We start from the raw sequence: 26720 nt of genomic DNA on the forward strand, positions 1-26720 counted from the left end.
GTAACAGATATATAAACATATATAAATGTGCGTGTGTGTGTGTACGCACACCTGTGTGTGAGACAGTGTGAGCCAAACGATAACAGGAGCTATCAGAAACACAAATAAGAGACAGAATTTTTTCTTCTATTTCACTATACAGCAAATTCTTACTCCTTAAAATGTTAAATGTACTAAACTTTAACTAAAAATTACCACTTACCTGTACTTCTCTGACAACCTGCAAACAATCAGGCAAGGAGAAGCCAATAGGTAGACCAACTTTAGCTGGTGTTTTGAATTTGTCTCCTATCTTAAATGGGACATCATCAAGGTAACTGAAAGTCCCTACAATCAAAAATAAAGTACAAAATATCAGCAAAGAACTTATTATTTGTTTTGGTATAATCTTACGTCTAGGATACAACATTAATTTATGCTATCCTAAGACTAGAAGTTACAGAGTTCCTTCTCTGGCTGCTTACCTTCTCCTGACCCTAGATCTTTAATAAGGACTCCTATTTGAGGTTACTTGATCTTATTAGGGTTTATATTCAATTATACTTAGCGTAAAAGCCAAAGTACTCACAGTAGCCTAAAAGCCCTCCCCAACGCCCATTACCTCTCTTGCCCTCAATTCCTGGCTCACTGAACTAAGTCAGAGTGATCCTCTGTTCCGCAACCATGACATGGTCAAAACTACTTCAAAAAGTCTGCACTGGCTGCTTCCTCTATCTGGCATGTTCTTCCCTCAGATATTCACACAGCTTACTCCTTCACCTCCTTCAAGTCTTTGCTCAAATGGCACTTTCTAAGTGAGGCTTACCCTGACCACCCTATTTAAAATTACTACCACACCCTCACCGCAGTAACCCTACATTATCATCTATCTTTTCTCCATAGCACTTATTACCTTCTACCATATATGTAATTTGCCTTTTAATTATATTTATTGTCTGTCTTGCCCAGTGGAATATAAGCTCCCTGCAGGTAAGTATTTAAGTCTGTTTTATTCACTGATGTAGTCTCAAAACCTCAGCACTTCCTGGTACATATTAGGCACTTATTAAATACTGATGAATTGATGATAGAATCTTCACAAAAGAACCTCCTTGATTAGGATTTCTTTAGTAAGAATCATTTTTTAATTAATACAAAGAACTACTCTAGATTTTTTTTTAAGCTACATTCTGGAGATACGGAAATATTTAAGAAGTACAGCACTTATGGAAAAAAAGGAAAACCAGACAAGACCATGGGAATCAGACCAGGATTATCAGGAGACACAAACCATACACAACTGAACTGCTTGAACTCCCTAAATGTTCTCTGCCCATCACAGATGTGTAATACAGAAAGATCGGGACATTATCATTGATTTATAGGGTCAGACAAAAATGAGAGTGGGTCTTGTATGTGACTCTCACTAGGTATACACTCCAAATCAGGTCATGATTTCTTTTCTGGACCAGGTTTGGGGCTAACTTAACTGGCAGAAGCATCAGGGAGAATGAAACAGTTCATAAAATAAATTTTGCTTTTTGAATATTAGCAGCTAGTAAAATAAGGCTTACTTCTGGGTCTCACACTAGTATATTTTCTTGAGTGCTCATGTCCAGAATAAGACAATTACACCTCTTCCATAAAGAGATTTCTCTTCCTTCTAAGAACTCTGTAGATTTCAAGACTTATCAAGCAAGGTCAAGATATATTTGTAACCTTGTCATCATTCCCATTTCCCAAGGCAGATACTGCTCTGATAGACCTGAAATCCTCCCAAGGAAAGAAGAACAGGCCCCCTCTCCCGCTCTTGGGGGAGGGCGTCTACCTCTTTCCCATACAACTTCTAGCTAGAATTAAAACAGTTTAACTATCTCTCACTCAGCTAGCAAATTAAATCCACAACTGTGTTCAATTTAATAATTTTTCTGAGGCATAACCATAACCGTTAACACTCTAGCAAAGTTTCCAAGTTGGTCATACCTTTGTAAGTGTTCTCTCAGCTGGCAATGCCTGTCACATTCCCACCCTTATTTACTTGATTAATTATGTCTTGTCCTTTAAGAATGAGCTTAAGAACAACTCCCTTCTCAATCTCAGAACAGGTCTTACCATTCTGTATTGATAGTAGTATGTTTCCTTATACTACCCCCCACCCTGCACCAGAGACTTTGATCAAGGATTTGATCAAATTCCTATCCACAGCCCCCCAAGCTCAGCATAACATCCAGCAGATGAGATTTGCTCAATGAGAATAAATAAAGAAGACATGGTCTTACACTTCTCTTGTATTTAATTCTCACACTAACTCACATTCAATTAGTATTTATTAAAATTCAAAATGATTTACCTAAAATGGCAAAGCTAGTCCTGAAAGTGTTTTAACAGAGTACTCATGCAAGATATAAGCACATTTCTAAGGTTCTGCAGAAGTCACAAAAATGTACCAGAGGTACCAAGAAAAAGTATCAGGTACCATCACAGCTTGCCAACAAAACTCTGGTTATAACACTAAAACCTTCTGCCACTTATAAAATGCTTTATATTACAGAGATCAAAAGCAACGCTCTTTTAATTGTAGAGAACTTTTATCTGTCTTCCATGGAAACAGGTGCTCAAAAGTTACTGAAAGTTAGAGTCTAACTTTGGCTAGTGCCCTGATTAACTGAAAACAAAGCTGGAACTAGCATTTTCTAAGAAGCATTGGAAAGATTTACAGTCAAGTTAATAATCACAAAATCAAGTCTTTTGTTTAAGAAAATTTTAAGTATACATTCAAAGTAGGTTAATTATATGACACACATTTTAGAAAAATCCTATCTATAATAATACTTATATGCATATATGATATACAAATCTAAGAAAACCTATCCACATTAATACTAACAAAATTTTCTTAAATGAATACTTCTATTATAGATTGGTAATGGGGAGTTGAGGGGGGAAAACCATCTGTTAAAAAGTACTATACTTGAGATATCTGAGCCAAATGATAATATCTTTCAAGAAGGGTGTTCAGTTTCCTTGCCTACCTTTCAGTTAGGAAACTATGACAGCGTTGTATACACTGACAATTTATATTCTATAAATGGAACTAGGCCCTGGCTTAGAGACAGACCAGATCAAGTAGAACACCTTGAAACAACTGCTGTTTCCCTTCATTAGCACCAATTACAGGTAATTGCTTTAAAAAGCAGTTTCATTTCACTAACAAAGCCAATGCCAAGGTGACTTAGCACATCTTCTAACCTTCCCCCTCCCCCCTTTAAGTTCTGTTAACCAGGAATGAGTAAACAGTTTTGTGATGATTGGGAGGAGGGGGTAGGGCTAAAGGGCAAAAGGCATTTAAGAGACAGCAACAAGAAAAGCAACTTTTTGAATGATGGCCAGAGACTACCATAAGTACAATGAATGATGTTGCTGTGAGGATTAAAAAGAACATTTTTGCAAATACAACCAACTATGCCTTAGGAACTATTCATTTTTATTCAATATATCAGAATATCTATTTAAAGACATCAATTTCTCTTATTTCTCAATACATCTTATTTTTTTAAATAGATTCAATAAAAACTCTACCACATGGCCCAGAGTAAGCATTGTGGTTAACAATCTTCTGGCTCAACCTCAAGTACCTTTTAGTTTCAGTCCTTATTACTGAAAATCTTTCTAAGATGTCTGAGCCCATTTTCCTCAGTTCCATTTAGAAAAAGAGAGTACATCTCTGATGGCTGTGGCAGTTCCTTGAAGTCAGGTTCTGCACACTGCTCGCCATTATGCTATGGTGGAAGGAACTGGGCTGAACGTGTAATGACTCAGGATAAATTCTGGCCAAGTTTCATTCTGTTTACTTTCTTTCTAAATTGCTGATAATGTTTATGATCTTGTGACCTGCCTGTTTTTCTGAAAAAAGGTAATTCCATGTGGGGAGAGAAATTCCTAATAGAGGGTAGCAACTGGATTATGCTTAATTCAGATTTTACTGTGCGTTCAAATTGAGGTTTTTGAAAAAGAAGAATAAAACAGATCAAACTTAAAATTAACTGAAAATTGCAATCCCATGACTAAGTATCATTACCTTAAAGCTGTAAGTCAGGTAACACTTGCAAAATTACATCAATAGTTAAATAGAGCGAGACGCATGCATACACACACACACACACACACACACAATTATACAGATATCAATACAGGATGTGAAGTCAAAAGAAAATGTTACTCATGTCCTAACAAAAAACAAGATAACCTACAAAATCAGCTTTTTAATATGCAGTATCTGGCATTAAATTTTTAAAAAGACACACAAAAAAGGAAGAAAATGTGATCCATCATCAAGAGAAGAAACAGTCATCAGACCCAAATTCAGGGATAGCCAAGATACTGGAATTATCAGAGAACTTTAAAGTAACTATAATAAATATGTTAAAGGATCTAATGAAATAGGTGAACGTGTGTGAGCAGATGGGGAATTTCAATAGAGAGATGGAAATAGAGACAAATGGAAACACTAAAAATAAAAACTGCAGTATCATAGAAAAAAATTTTTGATAGTTCATAAGCCAGGCTATGCTAATCAGAAGACAATACTCAGAAGAGGAAAGAATCAAAGAACTTGAAATTAAGTCAAAAGAAATTAAAAGAATTGAAACACAAAGAGAAAAAAAGAAAAAAAAATGGAACAGAGCCTTAAGAGATCTCTGGGACAATATCAAACAGCCTATGCATATGTGATTAGAGTCTCAAGAGGATAAGAGAGAGACATGGAGCAAAAGAAATGTGAGAAAGAAGAGATTATGGCTGCAAATTTTCAAAAGCAGTAAAAGACATCAACTCACAGATCCAAGAAGTTTAGCTAACTCCCAGCAGGATAAATATATAGAAAATCGGGCTTCCCTGGTGGCGCAGTGGTTGAGAGTCCGCCTACCGATGCAGGGGACACAGGTTCATGCCCCGGTCCGGGAAGATCCCACATGCCGCGGAGCGGCTGGGCCCATGAGCCATGGCCGCTGAGCCTGTGCGTCCAGAGCCTGTGCTCCGCAAGGGGAGAGGCCACAACAGTGAGAGGCCCGCGTACCGCAAAAAAAAAAAAAATATATATATATATATATAGAAAATCAAACCAAGGCACATCACAGTTAAAATGTTGCAAACAAAAGGAAGTCTTAAAAGAAGGGGTATGGGCAGCATATGACATACAGGAGAACAATGATTAAATGATGGCTGACTTCTCTACATTACTCTGTACTTAAAAAGCAATAACAGATTGGGATTTCCCCAGCAGTACAGTGGTTAAGACTCCACACTGCCACTGCAGGGGTCACGGGTTCGATCCCTGGTTGGGGAACTAAGATCCCATATGCCACACAGTGTGGCCAAAAAATTAAAAAACAATGATAAAAATAAGAAATAAAACAATCTAAAATAAAATACCTTTTTCTATCACTCAATAGAAAAAGTATTTCAATATCTTAGTAGAAATTAAACCAAGAGAAAAATAAGCCTTTCCAGAAGTTAGCTAAATGGTCATAAATATGATAGCTTGGCATTTCAAAGGAGGGAGTTTAGTTTTATTAAGTCTAATTACAGACTTATTTTTTTCCCAAATTAGAATATCAGGGCATTTTTCCAGATATTAAAAGAGTAACTTATCTGTTTGTTGAAACATTTTTTAAAATCCTTCAAAAGTCACTTCTGGAAAATAACTTTTTTCTTAGATTAAACAAGTGGAAAATGAGTCAAAAATTAAAGAGAATTGACATTCGGAAAGGCGTGCTTTAAACTGAGCCAAACGTTTGCAATTTGCATGATATAAGGACAATATTTTTAAAGGCCTTTGAAAAGTAACTGTTTGTATTTCTTATTCTATTATTTAGGGGTATGTGGTTATTAATGACAGTGGAAGAAGTTCAACCTCAGTTGAAAAGAATGAACTTGAAGAAAAATCAAATACTAGTCCTAAGACAGCACAGCATAAGATATAGTCAGCCCAAGTATTTAAATAGAAAAAAAGGCATTTTCATATCCAGTCATGAGAGCAGTTGTCACCTCCTTGTCCACACCCCAAGTGCCCTAGAATTACACACACACACACACACTCTCTCACTCTCTCTCTCACTCTCTCTCTCTCTCTCTAACCCCGAGTCAGATAATACCTAACTTAGGGGGAACCAACCCAGAGGCTCATAAACTAAAATGTTCCAGTCAGATACTCCCTTGACCAAAAGATACAAAAACTTCAGCTATATGATGCTAGCCACTATATGATCAAGTAGCAAGAAGCACCATAACTGGGGTGGCCATTTTTGGCCCTGTGCACTCTACACAAGTAGGCCAAGAAAGCAAGTCTATAAACAGAAGAATAAAAATGGAGCACATCTGCGAAGAAAAGCAGTGAAAGATGGAGGGAGTAGTAGCCTCAGTTTCCTGGCTTTCTAATTTCAGCCGTGTAAGGCCAGGCTGAATTTGATTTCCTGCATTCAGATGCCTACAAGATTGCCTATTAAATATTCTCCACCTATTCCCTTTAATTTCTATTCCTTAAACTACATGATATCTAAAAATAAGATTCATTATTCTAACAGCCCAACTAAAGCCACTGAAATTCAAGTAGGAGCTCAGCAAATTAAAGCAGAAGCAGCCAAAGAGAGAAAGAGAAAATCCTTCTCAAATTTTACTCAGGTAGAGCATTTCATTTAAACAATAAAATTTTGGTTAGGAATGTAAAGAGATGGAGGAAGTCCTAAAAAAATAAGTCATCATTGATCAGGTAACTTCAGAATATAATCTTCTCTCTCGATTGTTGAGCTGGAACATATAAACTGGGGTCCAACTTATTTTCACTCCAATCAAAAAGGAGTTTCTAAAGATTCAAGATAGAAAACGTATCTTTTGAAGTAAGATTATAAATTTAATTTTCTCATTTTTGCTCTTTTCTCTCCCTAGGTCTTTCCTCTCTCCTTAGCTCTGTCCTCTCTGTTCCCTTGAGAAAGTGATCAGAGGCAACTACAGATCTGCCTCTCTATATCATTTGAAGACTTTGAAAGAGCCCTGTAATAATCCTTAAACAACAGGAGATAGCTTACCTGAAGATCTGATGCCTGACAGGTTATACAGAATGCAAATTCCAGAGTCTGAATGACTTAATTCCAAAAGAATTTAACAAAACATATGCAAGAAATGTATGTAAGTATATGCACAGTGGCACTTCAAAATATTAAAGCTGTTGTATAAAAATATACAAGCAAGTTAAAAACCAAGGAACTGCTGCACCATCCTGACTCAGAGAAGTGATATTATCAAGTTTACATTTGTAGATCAGAAGAGCATAACAATACATGTTGCCACGCAGTCTAACAAATCATTCTTACAATGACATGATTTTTAAAGTGGAAGATTAGTTTTAAAACCCCTTTTAAAATAATTGTGTTGTCTGGATATTTCTGATGGTTAATTCTTATCTTTGTACAAAGAGAGGGTCTAATTTTAACTTCTTAGGCACTTCCATTCCTATCAAATGCAGATAATAAAAGTTTATTAATGCACTCCATTTTGGAAGGTCATATCTTAGAAAAAGATGATAAACTATTAGTTTCAAACGCAAAATTGTAATTACTACTACTGATACTTCTGTAATATATTGATCTGCTAATCATGTCTTATCTGTAGTAAATCATTTCTTTTTATGGGGGGAGAAAACCTAAACCAAAACATCATAAAACGTTAACTAAAGGCTTAGAATTTTTCACATCTGATGGAGAAGAGATGGATTTTTCACACTTGATGGAGAAGAGATGGACCAGAATAAGAAAAGGAATGGTAACTACTTCAAAATACTGCTGAAAAACAACAAAAATAGGCAGGCTCCCTATCCACCTCCAGCAGTTTCAAGTACAATAAATACAGAGATACTCTAAAGTTTATCCATTTGAACTTCACATTAAAGTTATGTGAAGTCCTATGGAATGAATATGCTACATTGTTGTACAACTTTATTTTCCTCAAGCCGCTCATTTAAATAAACAAAAAGGGACACTTACTTTATGTGATTTCAAATTCTCTGATCAGATCAAAACTTAAACCGTGATATCTAACAGTCCACTTACCATGAAAATCTGCACCCAACTTCTTAGAAGCCATTTAGAACCTGAAAAACAAAGAAATATTTCTTAGGCGCATTATGCCTTGAGGGGATATAAACAAACCATTATAAGAAAATTGAGGACTTCCCTGGTTGCGCAATGGTTAAGAACCCGCCTGCCAATGCGGAGGACGCGGGTTCGACCCCTGGTCCGGGAAGATCCCACATGCTGCGGAGCAACTAAGCCCATGCGCCACAACTACTGAGCCTGCACTCTAGAGCCCACAAGTCACAACTATTGAGCTCATGCGGCACAACTACTGAGCCCATGCACCGCAACTACTGAAGCCCTCGTGCCTAGAGCCCGTGCTCCTCAAGAGAAGCCACTGCGATGAGAAGTCCATGCACTGCAACAAAGGGTAGTTTCCACCCACCACAACTAGAGAAAGCCGCAGGCAGCAACAAAGTCCCAACGCAGCCAATCAATCAATAAATAGCTTAAAAAAAGAAAGAAAATCAAGACTACAAAAAGAAACCAGAAGACTAAAAGGTTCCAGGACTGACATAACCCTCAAACTTCTCAGTCCCAAAGTCTCAAAAAAGAAAGCAGAAAGGGGGAGAAACCACTTTTCTAGGAAAAAAACATTTCTGAATCTGCATGTTCTGGAAAAAAAAAACACATTAGAACAGCAAACTGGCCATTGACCAATTTATACACAAACTGTCAAAAAAATTACTAAACATTTATCTTCCTGATATAAGCTACTAATGTCAATATTTGTAGTTCTGTCAAGATTTTTTATATATCCCATTTTATTCAGTATGTAAATATAGACCTTTTACTGACAAATGTAACTCTAAGACTGACATTTCTGAATTAGGGAATCATGACATACAACCTTCTGTACTGTTTTAATTTTGTATAAAAATTTCAAAAAAGGGGAATTCCCTGGCAATCCAGTGGTTAGGACTCGGAGCTTTCACTGCCGGGCTGGGTTTAATCCCTGGTAAGGGAACTGAGATCCCACAAGCCGTGTGGTGTGGCCAAAAAAAAAAAATTCCAAAACAGGAAGGAAGAAAAACCCATAAAACCACACATCTAGCTTAGTATTATCTTTGCACTTTGCCCTTACATGAGTAGGTACAAAGTCCTTTTCTTGTGAAGACAATCTGAGATCTTCAAAAGTTTATTTCCCTTGATATGATGTTTAGACCTTTAACTTACCTAAGACGTAAGCATAACAAATGTATGGTATGGTCTCTACTAGCCTGTATTACCTACAATACAATGCAAGGCATCATACTTAAAATGATCTACAGGCATACCTCATTTTATTGCACTTCACTTTACTGCACAAATTGAAGGTATGCTCAACCTTGCATTGAGCAAGTCTAAGGTCTAAGGCACCATCTTTCCAACAGCATTTGCTCACCTCATGTCTGTGTCACATTTAGGTAATTCTCACGATATTTCAAACTTCTTCATTATAATTATATTTGCCATGATGATCAATGACCTTTGATGTTACTATTATAATTGTTATGACATTTTTTAGCAATAACCATTTTTTTTTTGGCTGCATCAGGTCTTAGTTGCAGCATGTGGGAAATTCGTTGTGGCACGCAGGCTTCTCTCTAGTTGTGGCTCGTGGGCTCTGTAGTTGCGGCACACAAGCTCTCTAGATGTGGCCCACATGCTTGGTAGTTGTGGCCCTCGGGCTTAGTTGCCCACCCCCCCACCCAGCATATGGGATCTTAGTCCCCCCACCAGAACATAACTTCTACATGCACTGGGCAACCAAAAAACCTTGCGTGACTTGCTTTATTGTGATATTCGTTTTACTTCAGTGGTCTGGAACTGAACCCACAATATCTCCAAGGTATGCCTGTATGTTCCACTGTAAGTTTTTTTTTAAAGAAGGCAAGTATATTGCACCTATCATGTGAAAATTATTCAAAATAATTAAATCTGTACAGGATTTTAAGAAATTGACAAGTTGATTTTAAAATTTACATGTAAAGGCAAAGGAAACAATAGCCAAAACAATTTTGAAAAAGAACAAAGCTGGAGAACTTACTACCTAACTTCAAGACTTACTATTAGAGTAATTTAGACAGTACGGAAATGGCATAAATATATCACACAGACCAACAGAACAGAGTACAGAAATAGACCCATATGAAAAAAATGTCCCAAAGATGTACCATAACGACCAACCACTCAAGTGCTTTAGGCTGTACTTCACTGAGAAAAGAATTCAAACTGACCCAGACATGTGTAGATCAGAAGAGCTGTGTGCTGTGAAGTATGCAACAAGTGGATTTTTTGTTCAAAATGAAATTAAAATAATGACAGTGAAAAAAAAAAAGAAATAGACCCATATGCATATAGTTAACTGATTTTCAACAAAGGTACAAGGCAATTCAAAGGGGAAAGGACAGTCTTCTCAACAAATGATGCCAGACATTTGTATGCAAAAAATAAACCTCAATCCATACCTTGCACCGTATATAAAAATTAACTCAGGGGAATGGGGAAATTATGGCTAAGAGATACAGGGTTTCTTTTTGGGGTAATGAAAATATTCTAAATGTGATTATGGTGATGACTGCACAACTCTGTGAATATACTAAAAGCCACTGGATTGTACACTTTAAATGGGTGAACTGTATGTGATATGCTGATACACTACAACAACTTGGATGAATCTCAAATGCATTAAGGTAAGTGAAAGAAGCCAAACTCAAAAGGTTACATACATATATGTGTGGAATAGGATTCCATTTACAATATTCCAGAATAGGCAAAACAACAAGAACAAAAAAGTAATCTAGCTACTGGACACTAATAGTGGGGGAAGGAACTGACTATATAAAAGGGAATGTGGGAATTTTTTGAGGTTATTGAAACTTCTATATTTGATTGCACTAATGGTTACAGGGCTATATGCGTTTGTCACAAATCACAGAACTGAAAACAGGGTAAATTTTACTATATGTAAATTATACTTTCAAATTTTTAAAAAGTGTATATATATACCCATTACATCGAAATTAGATAAAAGAGAATCACTGACTAACACTAATAATATTTTAAGCTACTCCACTAGGAGTAGAATAAAGTTTCATTTTTAAAATGCCAAAATTCAAAAAAAAAAAAAAAAAAAAAAATGCCAAAATTCAAAATAACATATTATATGGCTGTACCAAATTCTATTAGTATGCTTTCTGCCTGATGACAAGGGTTTTCTACAGTGAAGTACGGTTTCTAACAATGGATTTCTTCCCAATTTAAAAGCAAAAAAAAAAAATTTAAGTGCAAGTAAATCGGTTTATCTCTCTCTTAGCTTAGGCTCCTTTAGAAAGAAAGCATGAAACACAAGTTGAAGATTACAAATTCAATTAACATTATTTTAACACTATGTCTTTAACTGGTAAAATACCTTTTAAACATCGCAAAGAGCAAGGCTAAAACTGTTTTTACAATGCAGTCACCATGGCTAGCAGGAACCAAATTTCTCTATGGGGTGATGAAAATGTTCTAAAACTGACTGTGGTGATAGTCCCAAAACTCTGTGCATACGCTAAACTGAATTGTATTCTTAAATGGTTGAATTGTATGAGATATGAATTATATCAATAAAGCTATTACCAAAAAAAAAAGTAGCTCTGAATTTGATAAGGTACTCAAACTAAAGAATGATTATTTAGGTACAGAGGAAGGGAAAGAGAAAGATGAGTGACATTTTTTCACTTTCATAATGGCTATTATGAGTGAAATAAGTAATAATTTCAGTCATTGGTAAAAGAGACATTTATTCATTAATTTTTACAATCTGAAGGATAATAAATTAACTCTCTTTAGTGGGGGGGAAAAGCAGCTACCAAACAAATAAAACAAACCACTTCCAATAGCCCATTCTTTTTTTTTTTTTTTTTTTTTTTTTGAGGTACGCGGGCCTCTCACTGTTGTGGCCTCTCCCGTTGCGGAGCACAGGTTCCGGACGCTCAGGCTCAGCAGCCATGGCTCACAGGCCTAGCTGCTCCGTGGCATGTGGGATCTTCCCAGACCGGGGCACGAACCCATGTCCCCCTGCATCGGCAGGCGGACTCTCAACCACTGCACCACCAGGGAAGCCCGAGAGTTAAAATTTTAAAGTATATGGATCATCAATTTTCAAAGAACCAACAAACCATACTGACAATGATTTAACTTTCTTCTATGTACAGAAGATATTTCATAGACTCTTACAGGCTTCAGTGTCATCATAATGTACATAAACCACAACAATACAGGGAGACTTTTAAACCCAGAAGCAAGATTCTTGGCAGCCTCAGTCTTCCCACAGAGGCACAGACCAGAAATGTATTTTTTCTAAATCTCTGTTGAAAGAAGCAGAATCTAAGCATCCAGCAATGAGACCTGGGAATATGCTCACACACAGGTGCAGGAAATCAGTGTTTTCATCTCTGTGTTCCTAATATTTATTGATATTGTGGGATATCAGCTGTTTGAAGAAGCAGCTGTTTTTGAGAGGTAAATGGCTTGGGAGAGGCTCTGATTTCTTTTGTTTGGGGGGGGCTCTGATTTAATAAATAATTCTGTGAACAACCTAACATCAGGAATGTTTTAAAGAAGCAAATTTAAATGAATTTTTTTTCCCTCGAAGAGTTTTGAATTTTATTTTTTTTATTTGGCAGGTTCTTATTAATTATTCATTTTATACATATTAGTGTATATATATCAATCAAATTTAAATGAATTTTTAATGGCTTTTTAAAAAAAGCCTCAACCAAAGAAAACCCACAGAAAGGGAGAAAATATTGCAAATCATCTATCTGATAAGGGACTTGTATCTAGAATATATAAATAACTCTACAATTCAATAATAAAAAGACATCCAATTAGAAAGTTGGCAAGGGCTTCCCTGGTGGCGCAGTGGTTGAGAGTCCATCTGCCGATGCAGGGGACACAGGTTTGTGCCCTGGTCCAGGAAGATCCCACATGCCGTGGAGCGGCTGGGCCCGTGAGCCATGGCCGCTGAGCCTGCGCGTCCAGAGCCTGTGCTCCGCAACAGGAGAGGCCACAACAGTGAGAGGCCCGCGTACCACAAAAAAAAAAAAGTTGGCAAAAGAATCTGAATAGTCAACTCTCCAAAGAAAATACACAAATGACTAAGAAGCACATGAGATGTTTAACACATTTTTCACTAGTCAGGGAAATGCAAATCAATAACTACACCCTACCCCATTAAAACACACATATTGGGACTTCCCTGGTGGCGCAGTGGTTAAGAATCCATGTACCAATGCAGGGGACGCGGGTTTGATCCCTGGTCCAGGAAGGTCCCACATGCTGAGGAGCAACTAAGCCCGTATGCCACAACTACTGAAGCCTGCGCATCTAGAGCCCATGCTCCGTAACAAGAGAAGCCACCACAATGAGAAGCATGCGCACCACAGCGAAGAGTAGCCCCCGCTCACCTCAACTAGAGAAAGTCCGCATGCAGCAACGAAGACCCAACACAACCAACAATAAATAATAAAATTAAATTAAAAAAAGAAACATGCATATTATCAGCAACAAAGCAAAATTTCTCTTAAAGAAAGACTAATAAATGAAAATTAAAACACAGTACCCCTTATTACTAAAAAACAGGTGAAAATTCTTTAAAATTATGACTCAATAGAGCTGATAAAATGTAGATTATCTAGGGGTTTTCTTTAAATATTAAAATAGTTCACTGAACGCAACTCCTATTATATTTTCCACAAACCATAAGAATATGAGAAATCCATCCATATTTGGTCACTTAAAGATTTTTCTAATGTCTGCTATGCAGTAACACTTCACTATCTCTGAAGTATCAAAAGCATTTTAATAGCTACTTAGGGTCAACTTTTTTTTCCTGGAACATCTGAGCAAAATTAAGTGGGGTGTGTGTGTGTGTGTGTGTGTGTATGAGCTTCCACATAAACTTCCTATATTTTATTTAATTATAACTACTTATTTTATAATACTTTCCTATAATCTAAATGTTCAATCATGAAAATGATTAAATTATGGAACATTCAGAAACTAGGTTGTGATGGCACGAAGAGTGTTCATTAAAAGCATATAAATGATGGGAAATAAGTATAAGTTTTAAAATGTTTTTGTAAGTTGCTTTTACTAAGTAACAAATGTACACAAAACAAGACTGAAAAAAATGTATTTGCCCCAAATGTAAAATTACAAATGCTCACATGAGAAAAAAATTCTTAAGCAATCATAAATTTCTGCTAAAATAAATATAAATGCTTCTATTAAAGGAAAAGTAGAGCTAACAATAACACACATTTTTAATTCATAGACTTTACACTAATAAAGTGTAGAATTCCCTGAAGCAACCAAGAATTAAAAGCAATGTTTTATTTTGCTGGTTCAGTGCCACTTTAGTTCAAATGCTACAGGAAGAAAACCGGATAACTTAAAATTTTGAATCACTGATTAAAGACATCTAAGAACAAAGAGAGATGGGGAAATAGGTAACAAGAATAGAACTGCAGGGAGAGAAGGAGTTAGAATGCAAGAGGCAGAAGAGATAGAGTAAGGAATGAAAAAAAGGGAAAGGTGAGGAGGGTAGGGGAAAGGAAGTAAGGGTAGGAGACCAGGAGAATGAAAACATATTAGCAAGGCCCAGGCAGCTTCGTAAGGGGAAGAGAAAGCCCAAGGGCAATTTAATATTAATGTTCTAATTTTCTTTCTTCCCTTTCTCCTATCATCATTAAATTACACACTACAAACATCTTCCCAATACAAAACAGCAATTTAACAACTAAGTAAACTATCCTAATCACACACAACAATGTGAGCTGTAATCAGGAACTTCCCAAGATGCAAATTAATCCTGGAAATTCTCCAATTTACAGAGAAAGATGGCTTTGGTAATCATCAAATTTCAAGTCTGAAAACCAAGTTAACATCCATACAACATATATATGACAAAAATCACACGTGTAGGAAATTCCCTGGCATAGTCCAGTGGTTGGGACTCAGTGGTTGGGACTCCGAGCTTTCACTGCCAAGGGCACGGGTTCAATCCTTGGTTGGGGAGCCAAGACCCCACAAGCCCTGTGGCATGGCCAAAGAAAAAGAAAACAAAATCACACATGTAGATGCCATTAAAATGTCAAAGCCATGTGGCACGGCCAAAAGAAAAAAGAAAAAAAAATCACACATGTAAATGCCATTAAAATGTTAATATTAGACTATACTATACTCATTGACAAAAAGCTTTCTTCTCTCTCAGGTCTCAAGAGACATTTTGGAGCCTCAGTTTCTTCATGGGTAAGATAAGGGTAGTAGACTGAATAATCAGCCAACTCTAAACATACCATAAATCTATAATGGTATAATAAAATGAAGGAAAAATATTCATGTTTTGTTTCCAAATTAAATATTCAGTATTCAGGTTAAGTGGTATCATTTACACAGTAACGTCTTAAAGATGTCTTTAGGGACATCCCTGGTGGTGCAGTGGTTAAGAATCTGCCTGCCAATGCAGGGGACACGGGTTCGATCCCTAGTCTGGGAAGATCCCACATGCCACAGAGCAAATAAGCCCGCAAGCCACAACTACTGAGCCCATGTGCCACAACTACTGAAGCCTGCACTCCTTGAGCCCGTGCTTCAAGACAAGAGAAGCCACTGCAATGAGAAGCCCGCTCGCCGCAACTAGAGAAAGCCCACACGCAGCAATGAAGACCCAACGCAGCCAAAAATAAATAAAACAAATTTATGGGGCTTCCCTGGTGGCGCAGTGGTTGAGTCTGCCTGCCGATGCACGGGACATGGGTTCGTGCCCTGGTCTGGGAAGAAACCACATGCCGCGGAGCGGCTAGGCCCATGAGCCATGGCTGCTGAGACTGCGCGTCCAGAGCCTGTGCTCCACAATGGGAGAGGCCACAACAGTGAGAGGCCCGCGTACTGCCAAAAAAAAAAAAAAAAAAAATTTATAAATAAATAAAGATGTCTTTACTGGCAAAATGAAAAGTTGGCAACCATATGTTAAACACCTTGCCATTTTGGAAAAGAGGGCAGTATATCTATGTGAATATGGAAACAAATAAGGATAAGACATAGTCTTATAATGGTGGTTATATCTGGGTGATGGGTTTACAGGTAAGGCTTTTGATTTTTTCTTTTTATGCTATTTCTTTCCAACTTTCCTATATTGAGAACATATCTACCAACTGACATACATACACATACTTTGTAATTAAGGGGGAAAAAATATAGTGAGCAACAGAGGGAAAACAAACTGCAGACACTGGTAAGATAACTATTTTTTCTTAATTTTTTCCCCTTGTGCTACCTGCTAAAATGAGCAAATGCCACAATAGTGCTTTTCCAAAGAAGCAGAACTATTAACAATTTATAGCCTGTCATGTTGGTTGTGTTTCAAACTGATGCTTGAATTTTCAATAGCTGTGGGAAAAATGATGTAAAACACAGAAAAGATGTACAATATTGCAGTGTTTTTTTTTTTAATCTGTTAGTGCATTATTGCACTGAGCATAGTAAATATCTGTGATAGACCTAATATTAGTTCTAATCTTATTTTTGATTTTGGGAACCCAAAATAAAGGAAGTGATGTTTTCATGTTAAAACAAAACAAAACAAAAAGAGAAACAATATAGTATGTAACTAGTAAAAGGTTGTAATCTCAGAGACAGAAGAAAGAATAATTCGGAGGTTTCTAGACCACTAAGAATACCTGAAAACATACAAATGGTTCTAGGTAACAGACTTCATGGAAGTGTAATAGGTGTTCTACTTTACTGACAATAAAGAATGCAATCCATGATGAAGAGCAGAATATACCTTTCAAGTACCCACAGAACACTTTACAAAAAACTGAGTAATTATTAGGCCACAAAGAAAACTCCAATGAATTTCAAAAATCAACAGTAGCACAGCCAATAGTCAAAAGGCAAAAAATTATAATTTAATTACATCAGAAAACAAAAAAGTCCTACTACCTGAATTACTAAACTGGCTCTTACAGAACTCATGGATCAAAGCAGGAACCAAAAGGGAATTCCCTGGCAGTCAAGTGGTTAGGACTCCACGCTTCCACTTCTGGGGACCCAGGTTTGATCCCTGGTCAGGGAACTAGGATCCCACAAGCCACATGGCACAGCCAAAAAAAAAAAAAAAGAGGAAACCAAAAATAAAATGCAAAAGATAACGACAATGAAAATACTGCACTTGAGAACCTACAACATGCAGCTAAAGCAGTACTCAGGAAAATCTATAGCACACAGCAGTCTCAGAGGAAAATTCACAGCATGAGAACTTAGGGTATAAATAACCACACCCACAGAAAACACAAGAATGGAAACAGCAAAGATATAAACAGAAAATAATCAATTAAAAATCAGAAAAACAGATCAACTAATAAATAAACCCAAGAGCTGATTCTTTGGAAAATTATAACCATCCAGCTAACTTAATTTTAAAAGGGGGCGGGGGGTGGATATGTATACAAAATAATAGAGGAAATTAAAATAATCCCAAATCATTGCTTTGTTCCCCTTCTGTCAAATACATTTGAGAACCTGGATAAAATGGATTATCTTCTAGAAAAATATTAACTATCAAAACTGACCATAGAAGAGGTAGAAATGTTAACAAGACCTATAACCAAAGAGGAAAGAGAAAAAAATTATCAAAGAGCTCTTGCCACCCAAAAGAAACCTTAGTCCAATGAGATTTTCATGGTTCTAAAACATAAGAAAAGAAGGAAGGTTTCTAATTTTTTTAAAGTAAGAATATGACGCCATAAAAGAAAAAAACTACAGAAAAATCTCATGTATAAATACAGATTAAAAAATCCTCAAAATAAAAAACACAAACTTAGTAGTACATTATAGGAATACATCATGTCCAAGTGGGATTTATTCCATGAATACAGGACAGTTCAACATTAGGAATCTGTTGATATAATTCACCATATATTAATAGATCTAAGAAGAAAAATCATATAGCCATGTCCTTAACATAAGGTTAAAACAATAACAAAAATCATCCCTCTCAATACCAAAGCCAGAGAATGCTAATGGGGAAACTATATAAAGATTCCACTAAGCACAGGAACAAGACAAAGATGTCTTATCACAATTGCTTTATTTAACATCAGATGAAAGAAGTAAAAAGTATAAAGAGTCAGAAGATAGACTTTCCCTAGGAAGCCCCCAAACTGAAAAACTATTACAAATATAATACAAAAAGGTGTTTAATTACAAATGAATATTCTGAAACAAATACCCTTTATATATACAATGACCAGATAAGAAGTATAAAGGAAGCATGATATACCACAGGAGATAAGAAGTAGGAATAAACTAAGATGTAATGGAAGAAAACTAAAGCTACTGAGACACAAAAGAAGACATATACAATTGCAGAAAAATATATGATAATCTTGGCTAGGACACACAACATCATTAAGATCAATTCTTCCTAAGTTGCTATATTCATTTGGCATGATGCAAATGAAAACTGGAGTCTTCTGTTTTCATTTTTTTAACTAGACAAGCTAACTCTAAAGGTCATATGGAAATAACAATTAACAGTAGCCAAGAAAATTCCAAAGAAAATAATAAAGGGAGAATAGCCTATCAGATATTAAAATACTTATTAGAAAACACAACACTTAAAGCTGTGCTGTACTGGCACATAAACAGATCAATGGGACAGAGTAGACATTTAAAGTGCCATTTAAGGGACTTCCCTGGTGGTCCAGCAGTTAAGACTCCACGCTCCCAGCTCAGGGGGCCCAGGTTCGATCCCTGGTCAGGCAACTAGATCCTGCGTGCCACAAGTAAGAACTGGAGCAACGAAATAAATAAATATTTTAAAAAAATAAATAAAGTGCCATTTAAAATCTGTGAAGTGATGAGACAGCTGAGCAGCCACCTAGGAAAAAGTAAAGTTGGATGCTCACCTCACACTTCCATACCAAAATAAATTCCAAACAAACAAAAGTACAGTAACAGTGCACAACTGCCCAAATACATAAAACCCATTTCACTCTATACAGAAAGCTAGTGGGCAAAAACAACTTTCTGAGACTTAAAATCCAACAAAATGCTTGCCTCATGAAAAACTTTGAAAACAAAAGATTATTTTTAAAGTCAAATTGTTGTACTGTACAAGGTTTCTCATTAATTTCTCTTGCAAATGAGGTGTTTACCAAAGCTACTAACCATAGAGTATACTAAAGGCTTTAAGAAAAGCAAATAGTGACTGAATGCAAACTTCATTTCACAGTTTAATAAAAACTGGTTATAGTTAAATATCAGCTCACTAAAATTTAAAAAGCAACAAGTAGTACCTAAAAAAGATAATATAGTATTGTCAAGGCAAGTTACTGACTCAATGTGATTTTATCAGAACTGCAGTTAAGAACTCTAGTTAATTCCAAAATGGGTCAAGAAAAATCCAAACAAGGATTTTCCTGGACTCTGGGCTCCTCTTAATCCTCCAAGCACAGTGTCTAATCTTTAGCAGAGGTGGCCTTTTCATATCTTCTTGCCCTCTCAAACTTTCTGAAAATATGATAATTTTATATCGCTAACTAATACGTAACTTGGGAATGAAACGAGACAAAACAATGCCCTTAAAAAAGTTAAACAATGATTTCCTGTAGTTACCAATAAATAGTATGAAATGGTAAGGCCTGTGAGGCTAACATAATGTAAGAACAGGAAAGTACTGACTAGCTAAAAGCTAGAATTGGGAGTCATGACATGAAGCATTAGCCAATTAAAAATTTCAAGTCAATATCTTAACCAATTTATTAAAATTCACTTAACATTCCCTTTAATGTAATTTAGAGTTCAGCAAGTAAGAGCACAACGTCCCAAGAGGAAATAAAGCCATAAACCTATCCAACTTAATTTTTTAAACTATGAATAAACATTAACTGGGAAAAAATAATTTCAAGAAATTGCTGAACCAAAAATATCATCTCCTCCCCAACTCTTTCAAAAACTACATCACAACTTATGGCAGAATACAAGAGAGAAAAGAGCACTCTGGACAGTTAAAAACTTAGGTTCTAGTCTCACTTCTTTCATCAATTTGGTATGGTTTAGAGCCAGTCAAAACTTTTCAAAGAAAGAAGAAGAAAAAAAAAAATTCAGGGCTTCTTCTGTAAAAAGAGAGGCCTGGAGTAAATTACCTCTGACAATCTTTGCAAAACCTTTAAGGGTCTAGACACATTCTTTTATAACTATGTACTTCAATCATTTTTATAGTAATATATATAAGAAAGATATCACAAGACTTCATATTCTTAGTTATGAGGGCACATAAACACATGTAATTACTTGTTGAATCTATGACTCAGTAGGTATACATAGTCCACACCCATGGTTTTTTTTTTTTTTTTGCGTTTCGCGGGCCTCTCACTGTTGTGGCCTCTCCCGTTGCGGAGCCCAGGCTCCGGACGCGCAGGCTCAGCGGCCATGGCTCACAGGCCCAGCCGCTCCGGGGCATGTGGGATCTTCCCAGACCGGGGCACGAACCCGTGTCCTCTGCATCGGCAGGCGGACTCTCAACCACTGCGCCACCAGGGAAGCCCCACACCCATGTTTTTTGAAGAAGAAAACGCTTACTATTTGACACTAATAAAACAATTTCACTCTACTAGAAGCCAATACAAAATAATTGGTCAGTTTAAAATACAAAGAAGCTGATTATCATATCAGAGGCTATTAATCTGACCTGAGATAAGTAATCAAAAACATAATTTTTCTGTTTTTTCAACAGTCTTCACACTCAGTAGATTGCATCATTCTGACTGTTTCAGTCATGTGAAATCTGAATGATTTTTTTCCCATAGAAACAAAGAAGTAACAGAGCCTTGCTCACCAAACTTGAAAACTCATACCCCCAGGGGAACACTGTGCAATACCAGGGAACAAACAATATAAAAATGGCACGACTTCACAGAATAATATCAAGGATCTGAGGAGAGAAGGTAAGGGTTGCTAAGTAATTTCACAGGCAAATAAAATAATTTTATGTAAATATAAGCATCAGAATAGATGATTTTATTTAAAGTTCTAGCAAGTCTTTAAACAACAAATTATTCCTATTTTACTTAAATTATTCCAACACATAAAATGGAAACAAACACAGCTTTGCACTTTGTAGTTTTATACAGGGTTTATTTATTGCCTAGCTTTCCCCACTAGGCTTTAAGCACTATGAGTACAAGAACCACTTTGGTTTTGTTCACAATTTCACCAAGCATAGTGTCTGTAAATAGTGCTCAGTAAGTACCTATTAAATTAATGTTGCCAAATTTCCAAGTTATCATATGAGATAAGCATAATACTGATACCAAAATTTGACAAAGGAAGGAGAAAAAAAGGAAAATAAGAAACAAACCTCATATATTTGTATATATGTATACTTATATTTATATATAGACACTAAATTCTAATTGAAATAGTAGTAAATTGAATTAAACAGCAAACTCCTAGCTGTAAGACACTTTTCAGGAAAAATTGTTTCCTTCAACACAGAATTTCAAAGAAAAAAAAAGAAAAATAGAAAGGAGGGAATCTGTAAGTTAAAAAAGAGCATAAGCAATAAATCTAAAGCAATCACAGGGACTTCCCTGGTGGTGCAGTGGTTAAGACTCTGCTCTCCCATGCATGGGGCCCAGGTTCAATCCCTGGTCAAGGAACTAGATCCCACATGCATGCCACAACTAAGAGTTTGCATGCCAAAACTAAGGAGCCCACGTGCTGCAACTAAGGAGCCGGCTAGCCACAACTAAGACCTGGCGCAACCAAATAAATAAATTAAATTAAATTAAAATTTTAAAAAATATTATTTAAATAAATAAAGCAATCACAACATACAGATCTTATTCGGATCCCAATCCAAACACACTGAGGAAAAAAGTCAAAACAATTGGGAAAATATGAACACTAACTGGATATCTGATAATATTAAATAAGTTAAATTTTAAGGTAGGACAATGGTATTACAGTTTTTTTATAATTCCTATCTTTCAGAGATACACAAAAATATATTTACAGATGGAATGATATGACTGGGATTTGCTACAAAATAACTGGGAAGAGGGCATGTATATGAAATAAGATTGTTATAACTATAAATGGAGTATAACCTCTAAAAATTGTGCATCACTATGTTGTATACCTGAAATTTATTAAAAAGAAAGAATGAAAGAAAAAGAGGAAGGGAGGGAGAGAGGGAGGAAGAAAGGCAGATTGACAGCTATTATGGCTAGATCTACATTTATAAGTTTGGAACTTTCTAAAATAAAGAAATAAAAAGATGCTACTGCTATAGTGTAAAATGAAAGAGGCTGCAGAATAATCACATTTTAATTTTCTAAAACTGTGCATTAAACCTAACTCATAATTGGCAACCATCATATCAATAATCTGAAGAATCAGTATCAGTAGATGCTAAAACAAGTGGGTTCAAGTTCCACAAGGGTAATGGGATATGTACATAGTCTCAGAGTATCTCCCCACAATATATTTTTTATTAAGTATGGTGGAGAAAACAGTAACTTTATCTTGGCAGACACCACCTTAACCAAGTGATCAAAATTAACATTACCAGTAATGGAACAAACTGACACCTCCATATATGATACACTGAGAACACATCAATTCTGTGGTATTCCTGCCAAAAGTGAAACTATCATGAGGAAGTATCAAACAACCTGAATCTAATCATGAAGAAATATCAAACAAACCCATCTTGAGAGACGTTCTATAAAATAAATGGTCTGTACTCTACAAATATGTCAAAGTCATAAGACAAAGGCTAAGAAACTGTTTCAGATGAAAGGCAATTAAAAATACAAAACCACTAAATGTAATGCATGATCCAGGATGTTCTTTTGCTATAAGAATGTTGCTGGACAATGGGTGATTCAATAACAGTTAATTTCCTGATTTTGATCATTAGTATGTGGCTATGTAAGAGAACGTTCTTATTTTTAGGAAGCACGCACTGTAAAGCAGTAATCGGGTACCGTGTCTTCAACTTACTTTTCTTTTCCTTTTTTTTTGTTAACTTATTTATTTTTGGCTGTGTTAGGTCTTCGTTGCTGCATACGGGCTTTCTCTAGTTGCAGCAAGCGGGGTCTACTCTTCATTGCAGTGCGCAGGCTTCTCATTGCGGTGGCTTCTCTTGTTGTGGAGCATGGGCACTAGGCACATGGGCTTCAGAAGTTGTGGCACGTGGGCTCAGCAGTTGTGACGTACAGGCTTGGTTGCTCTGCAGCATGTGGGATCTCCCCAGACCAGGGATCGAACCCATGTCCCCTGCCTTGGCAGGCGGATTCTCAACCACTGCGCCACCAGGGAAGTCCCCAACTTACTTTCAAGCAATTATGAAAAAAATAATATGTATATGTAAATACAAATAGAGGACAGATAGATGATAGGAAAGGAGAATGAGTGAAGAACAGAACAAAAATATGAAACATGTAGGTAATCTCAACAGAAGGTATACAGCAACTCTTTGTACTATTATTGCAAGTTTTCTGGTAAATCTGAAATGGTATCAAAATAAAAAGCTTAAAAAACCCTCAACAGGGGGCTTCCCTGGTGGCACAGTGGTTGGGAGTCTGCCTGCCAATGCAGGGGACACGGGTTCGAGCCCTGGTCTGGGAGGATCCTGCATGCCATGGAGCGGCTAGCCCTGTGAGCCACAAATACTGAGCCTGCGCGTCTGGAGCCTGTGCTCCGCAGCGAGAGGCCGCGATAGTGAGAGGCCCGTGCACCGCGATAAGAAGTGGCCCCCACTTGCCGCAACTAGAGAAAGCCCTCACACAGAAACGAAGAGCCAACACAGCCATAAATAAATGAATAAATAAATAAATAAATAAAAATTAAAAAAAAAAAAAACCCTCAACAAACACATATATTTGCATGGCTTTTTGTATGTACACAAAAATCAGAAAGGATTCATACCAAACTGTTAACAATGGTTAGTTCTGGAAGAAGGTAAAAGAAGGTTTTCATGTTCAACTTTCTGTACTTCGGTAGTTTTAATTCTGGAGCTAAAAATATACTAACTGAAACAAAAAGTGCACTAGATGGGTACGACAGCAGATCTGAGCAGGCAAACGAAGAATCAGCAAACTTGAAGATAGAGCAATGTCTACAAAGAAAGAAAAAAGAATAAAGAAAAGCAAACTGAGCCTAAAAGACCTGTGGGATGCCATTAAGCATATCAACATCCACATTACAGGAGTCCCAGAAAAGAGAAAAGGGCAGAAAGACTATTTTAAAAAATAGCGGCCAAAATCTTCCCAGATTTGATGAAAGACATGAATCTACAAATCCAAGAAGCTCAATGAACTCTAAGTAGGATAAACTCAAAGTGATTCAAACCAAGACACATTATAACCAAACTGTTGAAAAAAAAGAATGAATCATTAAAAGCAAGAGAAGCAACTCATCATTTACAAGGGAGCCTCAACAGATTAACAGCCAATTTCTAATCAGAAACTATGGAGGACAGAAGACAGGAGGATGACATATTTAAATTACCAAAAGAAAAAAAAACTGTCAACCAAGAATACTGTATCTGGCAAAAACTGTCCTTCAAAAATGAGGGAGGGGGACTTCCCTGGTGGCGCAGTGGTTAGGAATCCGCCTGCCAATGGAGAGGACATGGGTTCGAGCCCTGGTCCAGGAAGATCCCACATGCCACAGAGCAACTAAGCCCATACGCCACAACTACTGAGCCTGTGCTCTAGAGCCCATGAGCCACAATTTCTGAGCCCTCATGCCACAACTACTGAAGCCTGCGCACCTGGAGGCCGTGCTCCGCAACAAGAGAAGCCACCGCAATGAGAAGCCCACACACCACAAAGAAGAGTAGCCCCCACTCACGACAGCTAGAGAAAGCCCACGCACAGCAAGGAAGACCCAATGCAGCCAAAAATAAATTAATTAAAAAAACAAAAAATGAGGGAGGGGGACTCCCCTGGTGGTCCAGTGGTTAAGAATCCACCTTCCAATGAAGGGGACAGGTTCCATCCCTGGTCAGGGAACTAGGATCCCACATGCCACGTGGCAACTAAGCCTGCCCACCACAACTACTGAGCCCACATGCCACAACTACAGAGGCCTACGCTCTGGAGACTGCACGCCACAACTACAGAGCCCATGTGCTCTGGAGCCCGCGTGCCACAACCAGAGAGCCCATGTGCCACAACTACTGAGCCTGTGCACCAGAACTAGAGAGAAGCCCACACATTCCAAGAAAGAGCCCTCGCACTGCAATGAAAGATCCCACATGCCGCAACTAGGGCCCCGACACAGCCCAAAAAATAGATAATTTTTTTTTTTTAATGAGGGAGAAACTGAAACATTCTCATATAAATAAACCTGAGAGAGTTTGTTGCCTACAAGAAATGTTAAAAGTCCTTCAGGCTGAAATAGCAGAATACCACAGTAACTCAAAGCCTCAGGAAGAAATAAAGACCTCTGCTAAGAATAAATGGGCTAGGACTTCCCTGGTGGCACAGTGGTTACGAATCTGCCTGCCAATGCAGGGGACACAGGTTTGAGCCCTGGTCTGGGAAGATCCCACATGCCGTGGAGCAACTAAGCCCGTGAGCCACAACTACTGAGCCTGCACTCTAGAGCCTGCAGGCCACAGCTACTGAGCCCACGTGCCACAACTACTGAAGCTTGTGCACCTAGAACCTGTGCTCCACAACGAGAAGCCACTGCAATGAGAGGCCCGTGCACCACAGCGAAGAGTGGCCCCCACTCCCCGCGACTAGAGAAAGCCTGCACACAGCAACAAAGACCCAACGCTGCCAAAAATAAATAAATAAATACATACATAAATAAATAAATAAATTTTAAAAAAGAATGGGCTAAAAGCTAGTATTGTTTTTGGTTTCCAACTCCCCTTTTTATTTAGTACAGATTTTTTTTTAATGCACAAAAATTATTATAAATCTATGTTACTGGACTTCCCTGGTGGCACAGTGGTTAAGAATCCACCTGCCAATGCAGAGAACACGGGTTTGAGCCCTGGTCTGTGAAGATCCCACATGCCGCGGAGTAACTAAGCCCGTGTGCCACAACTGCTAAGCCTGCGCTCTAGAGCCCACACACCACAACTACTGAAGCTTGCGTGCCCTAGAGCCCGCGTACCGCAACTACTGAGCCCATGTGATGCAACTACTGAAGCTCATGTGCCTAGAGCCCATGCTCCACAACGAGAAGCCACCGCAATGAGAAGCAAGCACACCTCAATGAAGAGTAGCCACCACTCGCCGCAAATAGAGAAAGCCCGCCCGCAGCAATGAAGACCCAACACAACTCAAAAAAAAAAATCTATGCTATTGTCTTTCTACGCCTGGCTTATTTCACTTACCATAATGCCCTCCAGGTTCATCCATGTTGCACATAAGTTGCAATTTGTGACAACAACGTTTAAAGGGGGTAGTACAGAACCATACAGGATCAGAGTCTTTGTATGATATTGAAGTTAAGTCGGTTATCAGTTCAAACTAGACTGTTCGAAATTTAAGATGTTAAGTGTAATCCCTGAGAGAAATGAAAACATAAATCCACATAGACAAAGTGGAA

General features: G+C 37.4%; 1 protein-coding gene across 2 annotated transcripts in view; it reads right to left on the reverse strand.

Moving 5' to 3' along the window:
* UBAP1 (ubiquitin associated protein 1) overlaps positions 1 to 26720 on the reverse strand; it is a 54266-nt gene that overhangs the window by 16802 nt on the left and 10744 nt on the right. For both annotated transcript variants that reach the window (XM_079706318.1, XM_079706317.1), the window contains exons 2-3: positions 8082 to 8122; positions 203 to 327 (exon numbers count right to left, since the gene is read on the reverse strand). In XM_079706318.1, coding sequence (XP_079562444.1) covers positions 203 to 327; positions 8082 to 8115 — 159 coding nt within the window. In that variant the 5' untranslated portion in view covers positions 8116 to 8122. The remainder of the gene's footprint in view (positions 1 to 202; positions 328 to 8081; positions 8123 to 26720) is intronic.

This window comes from Hyperoodon ampullatus, assembly GCF_949752795.1.
Source record: "Hyperoodon ampullatus genome assembly, chromosome: 6".
NCBI lineage: Eukaryota > Metazoa > Chordata > Mammalia > Artiodactyla > Ziphiidae > Hyperoodon > Hyperoodon ampullatus.